The 19820-nt window shown below is 43.0% G+C and overlaps 1 protein-coding gene across 8 annotated transcripts in view; it reads left to right on the top strand.

The window, feature by feature from the left end:
* The window catches only part of ppargc1a (peroxisome proliferator-activated receptor gamma, coactivator 1 alpha), a 377178-nt gene that overhangs the window by 337786 nt on the left and 19572 nt on the right, over window positions 1-19820 (top strand). For 2 of the 8 annotated variants that reach the window (XM_015031010.1, XM_015031008.1), the window contains exons 3-6: window positions 13634-13828; window positions 15166-15291; window positions 17475-17847; window positions 19721-19766. In XM_015031010.1, the coding sequence (XP_014886496.1) occupies window positions 13634-13828; window positions 15166-15291; window positions 17475-17847; window positions 19721-19766 (740 nt within the window). The other 6 variants (XM_015031006.1, XM_015031007.1, XM_015031009.1 and 3 more) reach the window with 4 other exon arrangements.

Here is a 19820-nt window from a genome sequence, read left to right on the forward strand (position 1 = left end):
CAGCCTCCACGCTTTGATAGATGGAAATGTGCTTCCATCGCGGTTTGGGCTTTTCTGGATTCCAGTGATGGACGCCTCGCGGCAGCTACCGCGTCCCGCATATGCAGATGACGGCATTTACAGCTGTTGTTGGCTCTGAGTTGGCATGTGTGGTTTGGAGGGGAAAATTGGGTCCGGGCTTATCTTTTTACATGCTTTCTGCCTCTGCATGTGTTCCTTTTGTGAAGTACTTCGATGATAGATGGACAGGTGGAGCACAGGGACGAGCGCAGGAAGAAAGAGAGGAGGGAAAGAAAGGGGAGACACAAAGAGGCACCGGGACAGATGGGTAGGGAAGTAGTCACATGGACGAGGAGAGGCTTGGACGTTAGCCAACCAAACCCAAAGCCTGCGGATTGGAAGTAAAAGGTTGTGAGCTTAGGAAGTAGTAAAATAAGATGCCGAAGCTTAAAGCATTACACTGATATTAGCCATACTGAGTGTTAAAATGTGAGCGCACATATGTTGGTGTGTTTTTTTTTATTATCTTGTTTATGTCATTTTCAGGATGTGGTGATTGAATCAGCTTTCAAACAGCATTACCAGGCTTTGTCTAGGTTTAGTTGCGCCTTATTGCCCAGAAGCTCGCAGGCTTAAAGGGATAGTCAGGTTTTTTTTTTTTAAATAAGGTTCTCTTAAGAGGTTATAAGCAGTTTGCATCGTACCTGCACTCAATAACACTCCAGGTGTCTTACTTTTGTATAATTCCATATTATCTGCACCCAAAAGTTAAAGCTAACACTTAGCTTTAAGGGAAAAGACAAAAAAGTCTGTTACCGTCTTAAAGCAGCAATTATACAAAGACAAGATGACAAGGGAAATTGTGGTGCAAAAATAATTCACCAACAACACTATTCTTGTGTGAAGAAAATTGAGAATAACGAATAACTAAAGTGGTGTAAAATTCTTGATGTGCAGTAGAGATGTAGTAAACAGTTCAGGGTTGAAGTTGAGGAGGAAAGAAAAGCAACTTTAGATTATTTAACAATATCCGTCAGCGATGGGAAGTTCAGCTCTTTTCAGAGAGTATTACACGGCTACAGACCTATTGAGGCATTCAAAACAATTACAAGTTGGGACAGTTCTATTTTCAGTTTTCCACCAAACATCTACGGGAAACGTAGTAGAAACTGTTCTAATCAGATGAGAACAAACTTGGATTTGTTTTTTTTGTTTTGTTTTTGACCTGTATGCAAAAATGCAGTGAGTGGGAGAAAACAAGCACTGCAGCCTAAACGATACCTGAACACAGCATCCCTACTGTGAAACATGGTGGTGGCAGCATCATGATGTGTGAGTGCTTTCTTCCAGTAGGGACAGAGTAACTGCTTACAGTATTGGGGAAGATGAATGGAGTTGAAAACAGGGTAACACTGAAAACAAAATAATAAAAAATATGGGACATCAAGCAGAACAACGACCTTAAGCACAACCAGAATTATAAAAAAAACAACAAAAAAAAACAACCTTAAATCAAAGTGGAATCATGAGATGGAATGGCCCAGTTAAAGTTTAGACACAGAATGTGTGGCCAGGCAGTTACTTTGACTTGAAAACCTCTACGTGTTCTGCTTTCAGTGCATGTTTCACACAAGAACATCATGAGTCGCCTCCTACTTCTCATTCTCTGGTCAATAATCATCAGTCATCTGTAAATAACTGTCCAGAGCAGAAACATTAAGCATGAACTTTAACTACGGGGTCTATGTGTTGTGAATTCATACAGAGTGAAGACACGTAGAGTGTTTTCTTCTGGAGGTGGTTTTAATGGAACTGTCCCAGGGTGGATTGATTAACCGAGCTTGCTGGTTGTGGTAGAACAAGCTGGGATGAACGTTTTTCCTCCAGCATTCCTGCCTCTCTTGTAGAGACAAGCAGGCGTAGATTAGCTCAAACACTTGTTGGCGACATACTCCTGTGAGCTGAAAGAGGCACACACATACACACACACACACACACACACACACACACTTCTAAAAAACACACATGCAACCGGCAGAAACCCCTTCCTGTCCCCGCTTCCACTCCCCTGCTGCACGCCGCTCGCGCTCATTTTGCAAATTTATGCTGACATTTGAGAGTGCGCCACCCGCACCAGTTCACCGCTCCAGCAAAAGGGTGTATGAATTATCATATTCTACTGTATAATATCATTTTCTCAAGTGAGTCTTATTAGAATACGCCATACTTTCCTGATCTCAGGTTCCCCGCAGACTTTTTTACTGCACTGATGCATTGTTTGCACTGTCTGATGGAGGAAATCCTCCATCACTGTCAAGCCCGGCTTTCAGACCAGCAGCCATGCTGTTTTGGGATGCACAAATGAGAGGGAAGTGTAGACAAATGGGCGCAGATGTATAGTAGCGAGGGATGCAAGACGTGGGCTGTCCAAGCCCGTGTCATCTCGGAGCGTCTGTCAGATCCACTCCACAACAAGAGCTCCCAACCTGCTGTGGGCTCTCGTCTCCCTCCGTTCTCTCTGTCTTCCCGCTCCCGAGGCAAAGCATTTGTTCTTGGCTGATGGGAAGTTTGGAGCGGCAGAGGCTAAACAAATATATTCTGGCCCACAAATGTCGCTTCTGGAAAGGACGGCTGGAAGGAAGAAGGAAGAATTGGAGGGGGGAGGAATAAGAAGATAGTAAACAGAGAGTTGGATGTGGCCAAAAAAAAAAGAAAGAAAACAAAAAAGATCCCCTGAACCTCCGGGGAATGTTTGGAAAAGAAGCAAGGAAACATTTCTGAGTCTGACGGTTGCTGTTTGGCTGCCTGTCTTGTTCCCTCACACATTTGATCCCAGCGGGCCTCTGCTGCTGATTGATGCATGTTTGGTGTTGCTGCCCCAGCTGATCCCCATGCCCCCCCTCGGTGAATACCATTCCCTGTCATCGGACTGGAGCCGCCAACTTCTGCATTATCGTGTGTGCCTTTACGTAACTGATACAAAGATCAGATGCGTCTCTGGCTAGACGTTATTTGCTTGTGTGTGTGTGGGGGGGGGCACAGGGGGGTGGGAGGGTGGGAGTCAGGACAAAATTATTATTTTTAGTACCTAGGGTAATCTCCACTAAGAGCCTTTCAGGCCTGTTTCAATTTAACCTGGCCAAAACACTAAGCCAATAATCCCCCCCTTCCTCGCCACCACCAGCACCACCGCAGCAGTACAACTAATGCTCGGCACAAACGCATACATGCTGTAATGACGCTGAGCAGTAAGACTCGCCTTCCATGAATTATTTAATAGCACGGAAAAAAAAACAAAAAAAAAAAAACAGTTCCTAGAATGCTGTCACGCAGTGCTCCCAATGCATCGGAAAGATGGGTGGCGTCGGCTGGAAGATGAAACACACCGATACAAAGAAAAGCTGCAGGAAGGTGTAAAAAGGCCACGGTGAAAGCCGTAACTTGTCTTTTGAAAACAATCACAGTCCGGTGAAATTATGCTGTGAGGAAAGGGGAGAGTTAAGTGGAGCTCTCTGTCAGAGGGTTCAGTTCTTCATGGTGAAGCACAGTCTTTTTGGAGTAAAATACACATCAATCCCACTCGTGTGCTTGCGTGCATGTGTGTGTGTGCGTGCGTGTGCCGTGGCAGTGATTAAGAAGCACTGACCAGGCTTTCTTTTCCAGTACTCTGTCATATTCTGAGAATACCCAATACATTTTCCAGAAACCTTTTATTATAACAGAGCAGAGGGGTAAGGATGAAGCCGACTCACGAGGCAAGACAATAAATGAAATTCCAATCACAAGACGAGATGAAATCAAAATTATTATTATTTTTTTTTTTTTATGGGAAAAGCTAAATGTAGTTTAAACATTTAGTATTCAGTGGAATGTACCAGTCTTGGTCTCAACGTTGTCGTTTGTTTTGGGGGCTTGTCTTATTTGAAGATGTTCCTAAAGCCAAGAGAGCTATGGAAATGTTTAGTTTATGTCTTTTTTCACACTTGATTTTCTCTAAGCAAGTTCAGGTTTGATCAGTATATGTAATCAAATTCTGACTAGATTCTTAACAAAACAGAGAAGTATTCCTATTTTTTTTAACTGCTGTATGAAATTGCGAAACTAACTTCATCTCAAGCGGTTAGCACAACTGTGCTTCCAAGTGTGCTTGAAATTGATACTTTTGCATTTTTTGTTGTTTATGATGCTTTAATGCATATTTGCAGATCCACCTATTAACAGATGTTCTTTGTTGAACATAGCTGAAATATTTAAAAGAAAAATTAGCTTGGGAACCTGAAATAGCTAGGCGCAGTGCTACTTGTCATGCTACCGGCATTCTCCCAAAGCAGCCAGTCCTGGAGGACTATATATTTTCCTTGGTGCTGATTGGCTGCATATCCAATGGTGATGATAAGAAGAACTGAGATATCAGCTTCTGCAGTAGTGCTAAGATGGTTTCCACTGAGTGTAGTAATGCAGATTAAGGTATAAGAAGTCACTTTGACTAGAAATGTTGTGGCTAGAGACGCACCATGCGTTGGTATCGGCCGATATCTGTCCCAGTGGTAAAACTGGGCCAATATCAGCCAATGTTTACTTCCACCTTGCCATGTGGTATTTGTTTGGGCGTGTGATAGCGTTGCAGTGCAGTATTGTTGGGATGTTTATCTGAAGCAGAGATTCAATATCAGAAATCTGGATACTATTGGTCAAATTTGGTTATCGGCCATCACAGCAGCAAAAATATCGCGTCTCGCATTTTCATATCGGTGCACCTCTAATTGTGTTGTTTTTGTAGGGAGTAGAATAAAAAGAAACATATATTTAAAAGTATTTGGCAATTATAAGTAGGTTTAGTTGGAGGAAGTTAAAAGTGAAATTAATGTTTAATAATCAATTTTTATGATTTACATTGATCTTGCTGCCCGTTTGCTCATGACAGTCCAGAACTGTGCACAAGAAGGACTAAATTACTCCCAAAAAACAAACAAAACAAAACAAAAAAACAAAAACAATACTCATCTTATTTGAGCTTCATAATGTGGACTGTATGCCTCTATCTCCAGCTTATCCCCTCACCCCCTCTCCTGAAGCATTTAAGTCCGTAACGGCCTCAAATAGTTCAAGAGGCTCTCTTAGGCTCTGCTGCTGCATGAGAGAGTTGATGCTTGGATGACTCACTTGCCCCTAATCAGTAGCTCCTGAAGGCTAAAGTGAAAGCTTTCATGGGTATGTTCTCACACCAGAGAGATAAAAAAAACATTACTTTCACTTTGAACCAGAAAGCATTAATTTATAAACACATTATTATACATAATATAACAATAAAGAAGGTTTTCGATGAGTTTCTGTCGCGATGGATGCAGAAACTAGTTGGATTGTAAAAATATATTTGTTTTAGTTTCTAGAAGTCTGCGCAGTTGTTAGCATTGTTTCTTTCTTTGTGGAGTTGAGGACCTCATCAATGGTGTTCAACTCAGGAAATCTCTCAAATTACTTGTTGATTATTGTCCTTCCAGAAGACCACTCTCAGTCCAGCAGGATCTGCTCAATAAAAACCTCAGTGCTCAAAGTGGAAGGGATTTTGAGTGTTTGACACTTGTCATCAAGTGTCCCCGCAGGGTGCGGAGCCGTGGCGTATAAGTTGGAAGCTGTAAAAAGCAAACCTTTTCCTCATAAAGGCAAAATATCCAAATGGATCCCAGATTATGGCAGAATTCAGGTCTCGACGTTCAGCAAAGCACAACTGCAGAGAGAGGCTCCTTCGTCTGTTCTCATAGTACCCCTGCCTCATGTAGTCGAGCAGGGATTGCATCGACTTATGTCTACTGTTCCTTTCATGTTCTTCTTTCTCTGTGCAACAACGCGTGCGTCCCTATTTGCGCAAAAGTTCTTGTGAAGCCGACTCTTTGTTCAGCCACGAGAATCCAGGAAACAGATGGCATTTGAAGATGTGCAAGGAAAGGCGCCGCCGCCGTCTCCTGTCTGGATCCAGAAAGCACCGAGGAACAAATTCGATATAAAGGAATCAAATTGACTTGAATTTGTATAGCAAGTCCCAGAGTCAAAATGTACAAGCCGGTAAAAGTGTTTATTGAAATGGTGATGCAGAAAGAAAGAGCCCTTTATGTGTCTATTGTCTGAAGCGCCATCGACCGCTGTGTCTTGTCCACTTCGTCCGGGTTTTCCCTCACATTGGCAACGCTCCGAGAAAGACATTACTTTGACAAATGAAACACTGCGAACCCTCAATGAGTTTGGCAGAGCCCGAAAGGTCAGGAGCCGCATTGTGCAGGTATCTGCGCTCGTGTGCGTGTGTGTGTATGTGTGTGAGTGTGGAAGTGGTGTCAGCTGCAGATAATAGCGAGAAATTCTGGTCCATTTTAGTCCTGTAGGAGATCTATGTAAATGTCAAAATCAAAATGACCAGCCTTTCTCTGTGTGTGTCCGTGTGTAATTGTTTTATGGATAGCTACACTTGGCCGCTAATGACAGACCGGCGAGCTGGCCAGAAAATGTTGCAAAAAAAAGATGGACAGCAGAAACCATCGCTGTGCTCTATTTTTATTTTTCCTCTCTTTCTTTCTCTCTGGGCTTAATCTGTCCCCCCGCCCTGTGTTCTCCCGACACATTATCAGCAGTGTAACAGTCGGTTCAAAGGCCCCTTGCTTAGAAGTGCACATTCAGAGCTGCCGACTTAAGCAAATAGCTATTTGCATGCCATTAGGAAAGTGGGGGGTATGGAGGGGGTGGGAGAAGCAGAGGGAAGCACCATTCCTCATCCCAACTCTGCATCTAGCTGAATATTCTTTATTTGAGACTCCAAATCTCTGTTTTTCCTCACCCCTCCTGCTGTGGCCGTCAGAGCGAGCCACAGTCGGAGCAATCACAGCAATCAGGGTTTCCTCATGCCAAGCCGATTGGGAAGTGGCTGCCAAAACAAAAGGAGAGCGTGTCCAGTCATTATGATGCTGTGTGATTTGGTTGGTGTTAGCAAACGGTTGCTTGGACCATCTGTGAAATGGCTGGAAGAGGAAAACAACAGCATCTTGGACAGGGAGTCTAGATCGAGAGATCTGACCAGGATATACAACAACCTGTGAGCTTATCAGCTATTTGGATAAGCTGTCTGATAACATGTGTTCCTACGAAGACTACTGCAGGTGATTTATTCTCTGTTTGGTCAGAAGTTAGTTTTTTTTCTTGTTTTTTTTTCATGGATCTATACACCCCATCCTTAATCTACTTCCATAGATTCTAATCTCCTTGGTTCTGTCTGTAAAAAGCCTCAAAAGCAACTGGACAATTTTTGTCACATAGAAAAGAAAGGCATCTGTGGTAGTTTCTCCAGATCTCAGCAGACTGGTGACAGAGTTCAGGTGGTTTGTCACTGGTTAAATGAAAACTAGAGAGAGCAGCATTGCCAACATCCCTTGAGTAGGTGTCTCAGTTGGATCTGGCCTGTGTCAGCAAGCGCAACAACAGTTCTCCTTCTCCCCTCGGCTCACTCTCGCATCATTTTCCTCCCTCTTTTCCCTTGTCAGCTCATCTCACCATGCTGTAACAATCCCAAATGTTTCCCACAGGAGATCTGCAGCCACATGTCCCAGTCGTCATTGACAATTCCAGTCATCGTCCCATTGATTTATGACCTACATCAATTTTCAAACGGAGATTATTGTACCTGGATTTGAAGCTGGCAACTTCTGGCAAATGCGAGAAAACGGATGTGAAACTGTTGAAATTTCAAACTGAATGAAGTTTATTTTGATAGTTCCACTTCACCACAGATGGAATCTCAATATACTTTATCCATATCAGGTCATTCAGAATCTGAGTTTAAAGTCGATTTAAGTTAATCCAGTTCTTTTGAATGCAACCCAGTCATATTCCAGTCCAGAAAGAAAACATAGTTTAAGTTGATTCCATTGAGTTGTCGACTTTGAGACGATCGTTCTTGGTGAGCAAGCTCATCTCGCAATTGGAGAGAGACTTCTCCCTCTCACTGGGAAAAAAATATACACTGTAAAAAAAATGTCTCTAGTTTACGACAAAATACCGACAGTTGTGGTTCCCAGAATTTCACTATATAAATATGGTAAAATTCAGTTAGTTTTTTTTCACAGTGTACAGCAGACTCAAGCGAGGTACGCATTTCCATCTGCTTCAACCAGATGGACATCGAGAAAATAAAGAGAACAGATAAACAACCCCACAACATTGGTCCAAGACTAGTTTGTATTGAAAAGATTACCAGAAAGAGCATAAAAAGGGCATTGACCGCTAAAGCTGCATAGTTAGTTGTGTCTGTCAAAGAAACAACAGAAAAGCACTGAGGCAGGGGTACTTTCTATGGCAAAAACAACACAAAGTTAATGATCAGCGACAGTTTGATCATTGGCTTAAAATGCGAAAGATGTGCAGCTAAACACAGCTGCTTGAAAAGCCAATGGTTACTTCAAGGAAGGATTTCTGTTCTGTTCGTGTAAAGCTACTCGTTTCCCCACCAGTGTTGTGACTGGTGTGTCCAGAACGTAGAAAGTCTGTCCAAAGGATCATTTACTTAGGAAATCACTTTAAAAAATAGATGCTCTATTGGCTTTAGAGTCACAAGGAAAATGACAAGAGTCCCCAGCTCACATTTACATCCTGTGAGCCATTCACCACGATGGAGGTTTAACATTTAGTTTTATGATTTGGAACAGTCTTAGATTGTTCCACCGCTGTCTCTCTCTTTGTCACACACACACACACACACACATATATATACACACGCAAGTAGGCACATTCGCACTCAGAAAAAAACTTAACAGTGTTATGTATGGTTTCACCGCCCCGCATAGGCCATAATCACCCTCTCTCCATCTCAGTAAGCTCATGCTAAATGACCAGACGTCTCTGGCGGCTGCCATGATTTGTCTCTCCGCCACGCATCGTGCCGTACCTCACCCCTTCTCCTCCCACTTTCCATCTCCTCCCTCCTTCCTCGCCGCCATATGTTGTGCCTGTGTGACCGGCCGACGTGTCAGGCCTGACTAACGCCTTAACAGCACGGCTGACGTTGATTTATTTCCTCTGAAATCAGGGGGCCGAGGGTAATAACACAGAATGACATTATTTGTTTATCAAATCCAGGGCTGCTTGTCTTGGCAGAGTAAAGCTGTGATGACTTGATACTTGTGCCCCATTTGCCGCACACACACGTGACCCCCCCAAGCCCCCACCAGATTTTTTTTTTTTTTGATTGTGCCCCTTATTAGAAGGTCTGACTTGTTGCTTAACCTCTTAATCTTGGAAATCTGAAGGAACAAGGAGGAGCGGAAATAGAAACTGAGCGGGCGCAGAACAAGGTCATTTGCAACGCATAAATATATGGGTGGTGCGCAGATTTGTGGTTGATTAAGCAAATGTAAAGTGCCTCGAAAAAGCGCTCGTATACGTTGAACTTTTTTTCCACAAATGTCATGTTAAAAGCACAACCTTGAATATAGTTTAATTATAGGTTTTTTTGTGGTAGACCAACTCATAAACCATCACATGTACTCACTCAGTGTCATTGCAACACTGCTCGCGCTCAGACTAGATGGAGATCATGTGCAAACCACAGTTTTCACGTTTCCAACAGTTTCTCCATTGCTATACGCTTAGGATCACGGCCAATCTGGAAGATGAACTTCCCTGCCAGAGTTATGATTACCTGGTTTGGATTCGTCACACGAAATTTCCAATAAATGGACTGAAGTCTGTGACTGCAACGTGACGATACGTAGAAAAAGCTCAAGCACATCAAAAACTTTTTCCAAGGCTGTGCACAATGGGAGAGCTATTGATAAATAAACATCAGGGAAATTCTTTGCCGTTCCACGTTAGACATGTCTGTCACGTTTGGAGTCTCGCTCGGTGATAAGGGTCTGTGTGCTGAACAACATCTGGGATCATTTTTCACCATTTTTTTAATGCACAAATGGTAGGTGGAAAAAATTGTTGAGTTTGCTCAGAGGATTGGAATTCCCCCCCAAAAAATTATAAGTAGGTCTAATTTTGCTGTTTTATCTCCGTGTTCAGAAAGTGAGTGTGCGCTAAAACATCACCTTCACCTTCCATTATCAGCCCTATGAATAGAATCTCCTAGAACACAATGCTGTGCTGTAGGACCCAATAAAAGAGTAAAAGGCAAGGGCAATCTCAAAGACAGGCTGCCAGATAACAAAAGGGCTTCACCTAATAATGAACAAACTGGGGTTGGCTTTCTTTTCTCTCTGAGGTGGGGGAAGATTGGGTGGTGGTGGTGCTGGGGGATGAGTTTTTTTTATTGTTTTTTTTTTTTTTGCCAGCTTTTGCCAGTGTGTTTTATGGCTAATTGAGGCATTTGGAGTAAAACTACTTCAAAATGGCACCCTTTAGAATTGAAGCAGGGTTAATATATAGTGATCCCACAATTAGCCCAGGATTGTTAAGATCTCTTTAATTCTGTGGGGTCCATTAAGCCGAGATGGCCAAGAAAGTGCTTCCAGAGAGACAATTTTTTTTTCCCTCTCCGCTCTTTGTTTGTCCTTTCCTCTCTTCCTCTCAGCAGCTGCTGCTGTAGTGATCAATATGAATGGACGTCAGCTGGTTGGCAGGTTATTCTGTCGGGTTTTTTTTTTTGTTTGCTTGTTTGTTTGTTTTGGGTTTTTGTTTTTTTTTTTCAACCCAATGCCAAAGAAATTACAGATTGCTTATTGGAAGCGTACCGAATTTGGTTCGAAACTGTACGTTGTGGTCCCTAAGCTGGACATAGGTATTAGATCATTTTCTCTCTTGGGTAGAAACTATCACTGTGGTTTGCTCCTTACCCCAGTTTCTCAAATCCCCACTTGGCCCCGCGAGTGCCTCCACGAGAGCAACAGCGAGCGCGCTGCCGCCTGATCATCTCAACTCAGGCTTTTTACAAGCGTGTCTCTCTGAATATGAGAGTCCCTTCCGAGTTATCTTTCGGGGATACACGGTGCCTGTGGGAGCCTGCAAATTTGGTGGAGGTTTTTCAAACAGGATTGAGCTAAAAAAAAAAAAAAAAACATTTGAGCCAGCCACAGCCTGTACAAATTGCTCAGCTCCTTCCTAAAAGCGTGGCATACTGAAGCGTACACACCCCAGCTTTTAATGTGACTGCATTTTTTTTTTTTTTTTTTGTAGAATGCAGATTTATAGGTTTAAATAGGATGAAAGAGGTGGATAAAGCTGCACCTAAATACGCAGTTGATTGGATGGTTGATGAGTACGGGCTAAACAGATGGCTGGCTCATTAAAGACCCATTTGTGATCATCTAAAATGATCCTAAATTTTTATTCCTCACACTAGGATGTCTGTTTGGACTAAGCCGAGGCCCGGGCCTTTATCAGCGGGTAATACCGGCTCGCTTAGTGCTCAGGTAATGATTTGGGAAGCGGGAGAAACGGTGAGGGATTCAGTAGCACTGTGTTCCAGCACAGTGAATTTTAAAGCTTCTTGCAAGTAATTAAACAGCATGCCACCTCATACAGAGCAATTTCCTGCAAGGCATTAGCTTGCCAATGCAGCATCGCCCCAGTACACCATGTTATCTCTGTGAAATATGTCCTGTCTATCATTTTTTAATAATAACTGACTGTTTACGTTGTTAGGAAAAGATTTGCTCAATGAGCTTCTGAATAACCATGTTAAGCAATACAGAGAGGAGTAAAGATGTGTGTATAACTTAGCCTGCTTTCTGATTAGTAACATCGCCTTAGTGCTGCTTTGTAAGATTCTGATTTTGCGTCTGAGGACCTGCTGCCCCACCTTTCCCTGTGGCGTAGCGATGGCCACAAGTCATCACGAGTGACGATAATCCTGCATAAAGGGATTTGTTCCTATACAGCTGACAACGGAACGTCCCAGGGCAAAAATACTGTTTATCTTTCCATTCTCTTGAAGTCTCTCCCCTCCCCCTCACCCCAACCCCCTGGGTGATTGTGGCCCTGGAACTTGCACTGGTTGTAAACAGGATGGGGCAATGCACACACACACACACACACACACACACACACACACACACGCAAACACACTCACTCTACTTTCAAACAAGCTCCACTCCTGTCACTGTTAATAGGAATCTGCATATTTTGCACATTTTCTGTCTTATATTTCTTATTCTGCAGCATCGACTTGATAAGAGTCAGTTTCACATTCATCACAATCTAAGCTGTTAACTAATAATCATGCTGTAATGATGAAATTGATGTTATGTGTTTGTTGCACCAGAGAGGGGTGAGTGTTGGGTAGGAAGGCAGTAGCCACCCCATCACAGTGGGCCATTGCTGGCTAGACGCCAATGTTATATGTCAATATTCGCTTTAGCCGATTCCAGTTTATCTTTAAGGTCTCTAAATAACAGCATGTATTTATAGTCATTCTAGAAATGATAGTTTATAGTAGAACCACAGGCAGTTTTCCAACATGAGTGTGTTTAACTCTAATTGCTTTAGAACGGACTGGTTTAAAAGATTCGAAGTTGACATTTTAATCTTTCTTTAGCATCTCAAATTGAGGATGAGCTAAACTTATTGCAAATATCAGCCTTTGTGTATTCCAGTGGTTTTCAGACCTTTCATAACGAGGACTAGTTCAGTAAATACTGCTCTGGGATTACTGAAATATTCTCCACTGAATTTCTCCTTTGAGTACTTTCTGTTTGATGTAAACAAAAACGTGCTAAAAGTATGGTTGGTACCTAAACCTCTACTGGGTTACTACGTACTAACAGTGGCAACTGAGAAGGTTTGAGAGCTTTGGCTCCTGACTTAACTGAGAGATTTTTAAAAAAAAAAAGTGACCAGCTTGTCCAAATCCATTGTGTTCCATGAGAGATGGAGGTCGACAGATATACGTTATGTCAATTTAACTGAATAGCCTAATGCAGGCTCCTTTCATTCTCTGTAGCACAGTATGTATCAAGAATAATTCCCCACTCTAACATTCATCATGGAAATATAAAAACGATTAAATTTTATTGGCTTTCAGTTTTGATGCTTATCACTGTTCCCCACCTGGCCACACCTTTTAAAATCATTCTGGATACGCCCTTGATCAAAGCAGATAAGAGTGACAAAAAAAAAAAAGCTTTATATTTGAGAAACATTAATGGTAATTCCTTAAGTATTCTACTGTCAAAGCGGTTTAAGCTTAACGTCGTTTGTTTAGCATTAGAAGGTCGCTTGCAACTTTGTGCTAATCCAATTCTGTATTTTCTAGAAAGAGTGGGGATCACTTTTGCTCATTTGTTCCTTTGCACCACTAACGCTCTCTAGACCAGAACCAAAACCCCATCTTCTTTCTGCCGTTCCCCAGTAAAGGTTTCTCTCTTGGACATATTATTTTGGTCCAGTAAGCTGCTTGCTTAAAATATGAGGACACACTTGAATCACATGCACGCAGGGAGATTTTGTTGCTCTGAATCCTGCCAGAATAAAGCAGCTGTTGCAAAAGATATTAACAGTGAAAGCCTAAGTGCGTGCAACCAATCCCCTTACCCCACTCTAAAGAAAAAAAATAAAAATAAAAAATAGATGCAACTTCTCTTGACTAACATGCCCTATATTTCTTGTCTTTCTGTGTTTTGTCCCTGCCTTCTTCCTTTTCCCCCTTTCTAAGAAGATAGATGAAGAAAATGAGGCCAACTTACTGGCAGTGCTTACAGAGACCCTGGACAGCATCCCGGTGGATGAGGACGGATTGCCTTCGTTTGAGGCCCTGGCAGATGGGGACGTGACCAATGCCAGTGACCGGAGCTGTCCCTCCTCCCCAGACGCCTCACCTCACACCCCAGAGCCTGAGGAGCCTTCTTTGGTAAAACAATCTTGAACTTGTTTTCATTCTGAAGTGCAGTTCAGTTTCCAATTATTTTAATTCTGAGTACCAGAGTTCTTACGTAGCTTTAAAACAGCCTAATAATGCTGGAGATAAAAAAATAGGTTTCCATGTCAAGCTATATGTTGGAATAGAGTAAAGACAATTGGTTGTAATTCTAGACTTTATTTCTTCTTCCATTGATCCCATCCATCTGGTTGTCCATCCATCCATATGTGTTGTATCCATTCATTCATCCCTTTTTTGTTCACCCATCAGTCCATCCATCCATCCATCCATCCATCCATTTGACTTTCCATCCATCCTTCCTCGCAGCCTGCAGGTTCCACTGTGTAGCAAGAGTTCACAATCACCTTTGTATTTATCCATGAACAAATACCTTATAAACCAAAGTGTGAATATTCAACACATTAGCCCAGAAAAATGTGGTCTACTAACTTGGAAAATACATGGAAACCAAGTAATAGAGATTATTTCCATTTTGCTAGTACAGGTAGGACCTTTTAACAAGTTTAAACTCCAAAAGTGGTCATTTGTCTGCTAGAATCAGTGTTAAAGATACACTTTGTTGAATGTTCATGTGTTTGGTGAGGAGAAAAAAAAATTGTCTGAGAGTGTTTCCTGCTCAGTGCAAATTACATACTAATGCTATTGTTGTGGCTGTTCAATGTGTGAACCCCTTGACATGGAACTCCAGTGACTGACACACAGATAAAGGACCAGAAGTGGAGTGGTTAAATATTGGCAATAAGTGAAAGCAGAAATCAATCCCGTATCGTATTTTTTATTTTTTTTTTCTAGCTGATCCTCAAACATGCATCTATTTGCAAAAAATAATCCAAACTTTTGGACACAAAGAATGTTTATCTGGCCTGTAATTTGCACTCGTGACCAGCTTTTTATGCTTTCGACCGAAAATGTTATGTTATTTTGTGTTATGGTTAATTTTATTCCATGCTGGTCCCTTTCCAAATGACCTTTAGGTAAATGCCTGGGTGTGTTTATTCAATCACATTAGAGCAGCCTGGTTATGTGGACACCAAAACACCTGCACAAGAAAGGAAAAGTACTCTGTTGTTGTTATGTCACATACTATAAACTCCTTACAACTATCTGGGCTTTTAAATGTGCCATAAACATTATCTTTTTATTTGTTCAATGTAACATCAATCCACTGATTGCACATTTACTGGACCCGGGCTGTGTAATTGAAAGGAAAATGGTCGTTTTGCATAACCCGCCATGTCTGCCTGTGTCTCTCTCTTTCTTTCTCCTTCTTCTCCCTCCATTCTGGTTCCGTTTGGGTCCATTTGCAGCTGAAGAAGCTCCTTCTGGCGCCCGCAAACTCCCAGCTCAGCTATAATCAATACACAGGTGGCAAGGCACAGAACCATGCAGCCAGCAGCAACCACCGGATCAGACCACCACCTGCCGTCGTCAAGGTGGGGACACTCACACACTCTCACACACACTCACACTCAAACATAAAATCCACATATTGGCTTTCTGCTGTTTTTTTCTGTTTCAGACTTGTGCGCAACATTTTTTTTTTCTGATTCCGGTCCCTGTCTGTCCCTTTCACATATTTTCTGTTTCGGTGGTCGCTTTAGAAGATGTTAAGCGACTGGTTTAGTTGCCTGCTGTCCCAGGAGGCCGGGCTGGCAATGAAAACAGGCGGATTGCTGTTGGGCTTTCCATATGAGGCATCAGCACTGTTGACTCATTAGCTCCAACACTTACATGCCTTGGTATAGTGCCTGCTAAAAAAAATACATAAAGAAAGAAAGAAAAACGAAAAACTGGCACTCTTGTGAGATTGATGTCTTCAGATGACGGGATAAAAGAAAAAAAAAAAGTCTAACTCATTATATGATCCTAAAACTTTTTGGTTTTGTCCATGATAATTTGGTTATTATCAGTTACCCGAATCATTATACAGCTGTGGATGAGGATAAAACAACTCTCACTGTGCTACATGTTTAAAATGAAAAATGTTCAATATCTAAAATGTCCAAACTAGTAAAACAAACATGTGCATCAGATCGTAGCGCGTGGTAAATAAGGAGCAGACTGATTAGTGTGCGATCTGTGGGCTATATTTCCATGTGGAGTGAGTCAATCTTCTTTATTTGAGTCTATTTTCATACCTTGCCTTTGAGTCATCTCTTTCTGGAGCAGAGCGGATGAGGACTCCCGGAGGACATGGTGCGCGTACAGAGTGGCGTGGTGATGCTTAGGGGGGCCTACCAATTAGGATGATGGGCAGAAAGCCCTCCCACCATCACCTTTGAGACTTCTGGGCCTGCGCTGCACTGTGGTTGTTACTCACTTGTCAGTCTTGCTGTCTTGCCCCATCTCTTTCTTTTTTTTTTTTTTTTTTTTCTCTTTTACTTTTGCCAAATAACTAACTAGCTAAATGTACCGTACCTTAGAGAAATAACTTGAACTTTTTACATTTTGACCTTTCACACCCTTGAACTTAAAGGGTTCTTTTTCATTTTTTTTACGGGGATTTTATGTGGAAGACATATACAAACTAAGAAGAAAGCCCCTTTTAAAGAAACTTATAAGAAGATCAATTTGCAAGTTTCCACAAGCTATGTAGAGGACACAGCAAACTGAAAAACTGAACTTATTTGTAAAATACCAGCAGTGATGTAAAACTAACATGTAGCTTCACCCTCAACACACCATAGCAGAAGCAGCAATTATACGCTGTGGAAATGTTTTTCTTTCTTCAGGTAGAGCCAGCCAGTCAGAGCTGATAGGAAAATGGATGAGGCGAAATATAGGAAATCATAGAGAACCTCGTAGAGGTTAGGACAGCAACCCCAAACATGCATCCAGAACCACAATGCGGTGATATAGATCAGGGTGCCTAAGTCCAGTCCTTGAGCACGGACATCCTGCAACTGTCCCTGCTCCATCACAGCTGAAACAAATGACTTAAATCCCTCATCGCCATGCCAATCAGCTCTGCGAAGGCCTAGCAATAAGCCATTCATCTGATTAAGGTGTGTTCATGAAGGGAGACATATTTTATATTGTTTATTTCCTTTTAACTCTTCTTCCAGTTTCTTTTTAAAGTCTGTTTGGCTGTGAACACAACAGTTTGACCTCAGTCACATGAAATAAGTATAGATTTTGCTATAAGTTTTATTTTTATTTTCTTGGGATTTGGTTTAAAGCATATTCATTTGATCAAAGCATATTAATTTATCGAGATCTAAGTCCAGTTCAGGATATGTGGCAAGAGTTGAACAGGGATGTTTACAGATGCTGTCCATCCAGTTACAGTGAGCTTGAGCTGTTTTGCAATAAAAAATGTGACAGAGTGATCTGTCTACCAAGACTGTATTTTGTAATCGCAGGAGAAGTTGGTTCTAGAAAGCATTTACTCTGGGGTACAACTGGAAATGCCATTCACAATTATGAGCGTTTTTGTGCTGGACTGTCATTATCTCAGTAAAAGTACATTGCAGTTTGTGTTTGTGACATGATAAAATGGGGGAAAAGTTAAACAAATGTAAATTCTTTCGCAAGGTATTATAAAATGTGGGTCAGCGGTCTATAACAAAGATAGGCAAACTTAGTGACTGTGTTACTTTGTTCCCGTTTTGCTCAGACGGAGAGCCCCTGGAACGGCAAAGCAAGAGGGGGCTCCGGCCAACAGAACCGCCCGGTGAGGCGACCTTGCACTGAGCTGCTCAAATACCTAACAGCCACTGATGACATCCTGCTACACACCAAAGCCAGCGATGCCAAGAGCGCCTGGGGGGGTCCCAGTAGCAGGGACAAGAGTAGCCTGGGTCTCAGTGCCTCATCCTCGTCCTCATCGCCATCCTCGTCATCCACCTCCTCGTTCTCCTCCCTGTCTTCCACTTCTTCCTCCTCTTCGTCCACAACCTCCAAGAAGAAGTCGGCTGTGCCATCACAACAGCAGCAACAGCAACAGCAGCAGCAGCAGCAGCAGTCGCCGCAGCAGCATCACCAGCGAGGTGAGAGCCGGGCTGCAGGCGAGTGTATTGTGGCTGGTCATGGGGCTGGGAAGTGGCAGCGTTGCTCTCACGATGACGGGGTTGAGGATTCGGAGGGTGCCTCTGTCCCTGTTGGTCGCAGAACCTACACCTGCGGCCATGCTCGCCCCAAACAGGAGCACGGGCCGCCCAATGAAGAAGGAAGGCCGCCAGGCGATGTTGGCCGCCTGGCCGCCGCTAGGTTCATTAGGTATATGCATTCTTATTCCCTCCCTCCCCGAGAGGTGAGTCACAGCTGTGAGCATTGCCGAGAGGCTGCAGGCGCCACTCAGTCTAGGCAAGGCTTTGGCAGACAAGGCCGTAGCAGCAGCGGCAGTGCCAGCAGTGCGCCGCAAAGGCACATCACGATGACGATTAAGAAAAGAGATGCTAAGCCGGGACACCCTTTACTTAGCCAGCTACTCACCTCCAAACAGAGGCCCACTCAATTTCTGGCCCGACTGCACCAACTCTCAATTACCCCTTCAGGTAGTTCTAGGAGCAAATCGGCCAGTAAGAGGTCTAAGGACCCAGCAAAGACTTTGTTCAAAGCACAAGAGAAGGAGGATAAAGATATCTCTGCTTATATAAACCAAGCTGAAGAATCTAATTCCAGACCCCCATTATCACCTATTACCTTAGACCTACAGAGCTGGGTTAATCAGCCAAATCCAGATCTAGATCTGGGCTTTGGACAAGAGCTGGGGTGGCCAGATCAGAGAGGCTTTGGGGAGGATGTTGACCATGATGATGACGGTGATGGTGTTGTTGTTGATGATGATGATAACCATGTCATAGGCCGCCCTGCCGTGGTGCTCTCACAGGGCCCACCAAGCCCTCTCCTCCCAGATACTAGCATTGCAGAGCCCTCCCCTCCCTGCATCATACAAGGGCAAGAGCCCCCACACAAGCAGGCACTCAGCGAGCACACCGATGACCAGGGCCACCTGTTGTTAGGTAATCATGACTGCATCCCCCCTCCCTCCCCCACCTCTGGCCTTATGATCTCTTGCTCTTTCTTCTCCTTCTGCTGCTCTAACCACTTCCGAGTTTGATTCCATAACTAACCTGTAGTCTAATTTAAATCTAACAGTGGACACACACACACCAATGACAGTGAAACAGCCTGCTCGCCAATGCTTTTTGCTAGTCCCAGAGGCATCTCAGGGAGAAAAAAAAAATAAAAATGGGAGAAGGGGTGAGCCTTGTCTTGCTGCTGTACATCCTGTTTTTAAAAAGTTAGTTCTTGAACTACCTTTGGCTGATTGAGCTGAGCGTGCTGAACATGCACATTTAGACTCAAATACCCGGATGCTGCTGTTTAGCATCGTGCCACCAAAGCCACATTCTCTTAGCTGGAGCACAAGTCGGCCAAAGCCTCGGGCAACTGCACAAGCTTCCTTGACTCTCCTTTCTTTCTTTCTTTTTCCCCCCTCCTCTGCTGTTGGTGCATGCAATCATGACTTTATTTTTCTTGTCCAGGGAGGGGCTCACCCACTGTCACGTGTTTTGTTTATAGCATTGTCTCTGTATGTTTTTTACTCCATTATGATCTGTTTGTTGTCAAACGCAGTCTGTTTGTGTGTAGATGCCATCACTCCATCCTGCCTCACAGAGTAAATAGTACATATATATACATATATGTAGATATACATTCAAAGAGAGTAAATTGTTAAAATGGGGTCAATTTAAAAAGCACAACATCAATTGAAGCAGAGATGGGTGTTTTTTGTAGTAATAATTGTATTTGTTGCACCAATTTGAGATTAAATGTTGCAGAATATGGACCTTGTCTCTTCTGCCGTGATTGTCATACCTAGATCAATAATTACCCATGCTCCTTTGTGTTCTGCAGCCAAACCAACCACCTTGCCACTTCCTTTGACCCCAGAGTCTCCAAAGTAAGTGTGTGAAGTTTTTCCAATTATTCTAGGCTAAAAAGCAGCAACGAATTA

This window comes from Poecilia latipinna, unplaced genomic scaffold (genome assembly GCF_001443285.1).
Source record: "Poecilia latipinna isolate Pla-1442-1.1 unplaced genomic scaffold, P_latipinna-1.0 Scaffold197, whole genome shotgun sequence".
Taxonomy (NCBI): domain Eukaryota; kingdom Metazoa; phylum Chordata; class Actinopteri; order Cyprinodontiformes; family Poeciliidae; genus Poecilia; species Poecilia latipinna.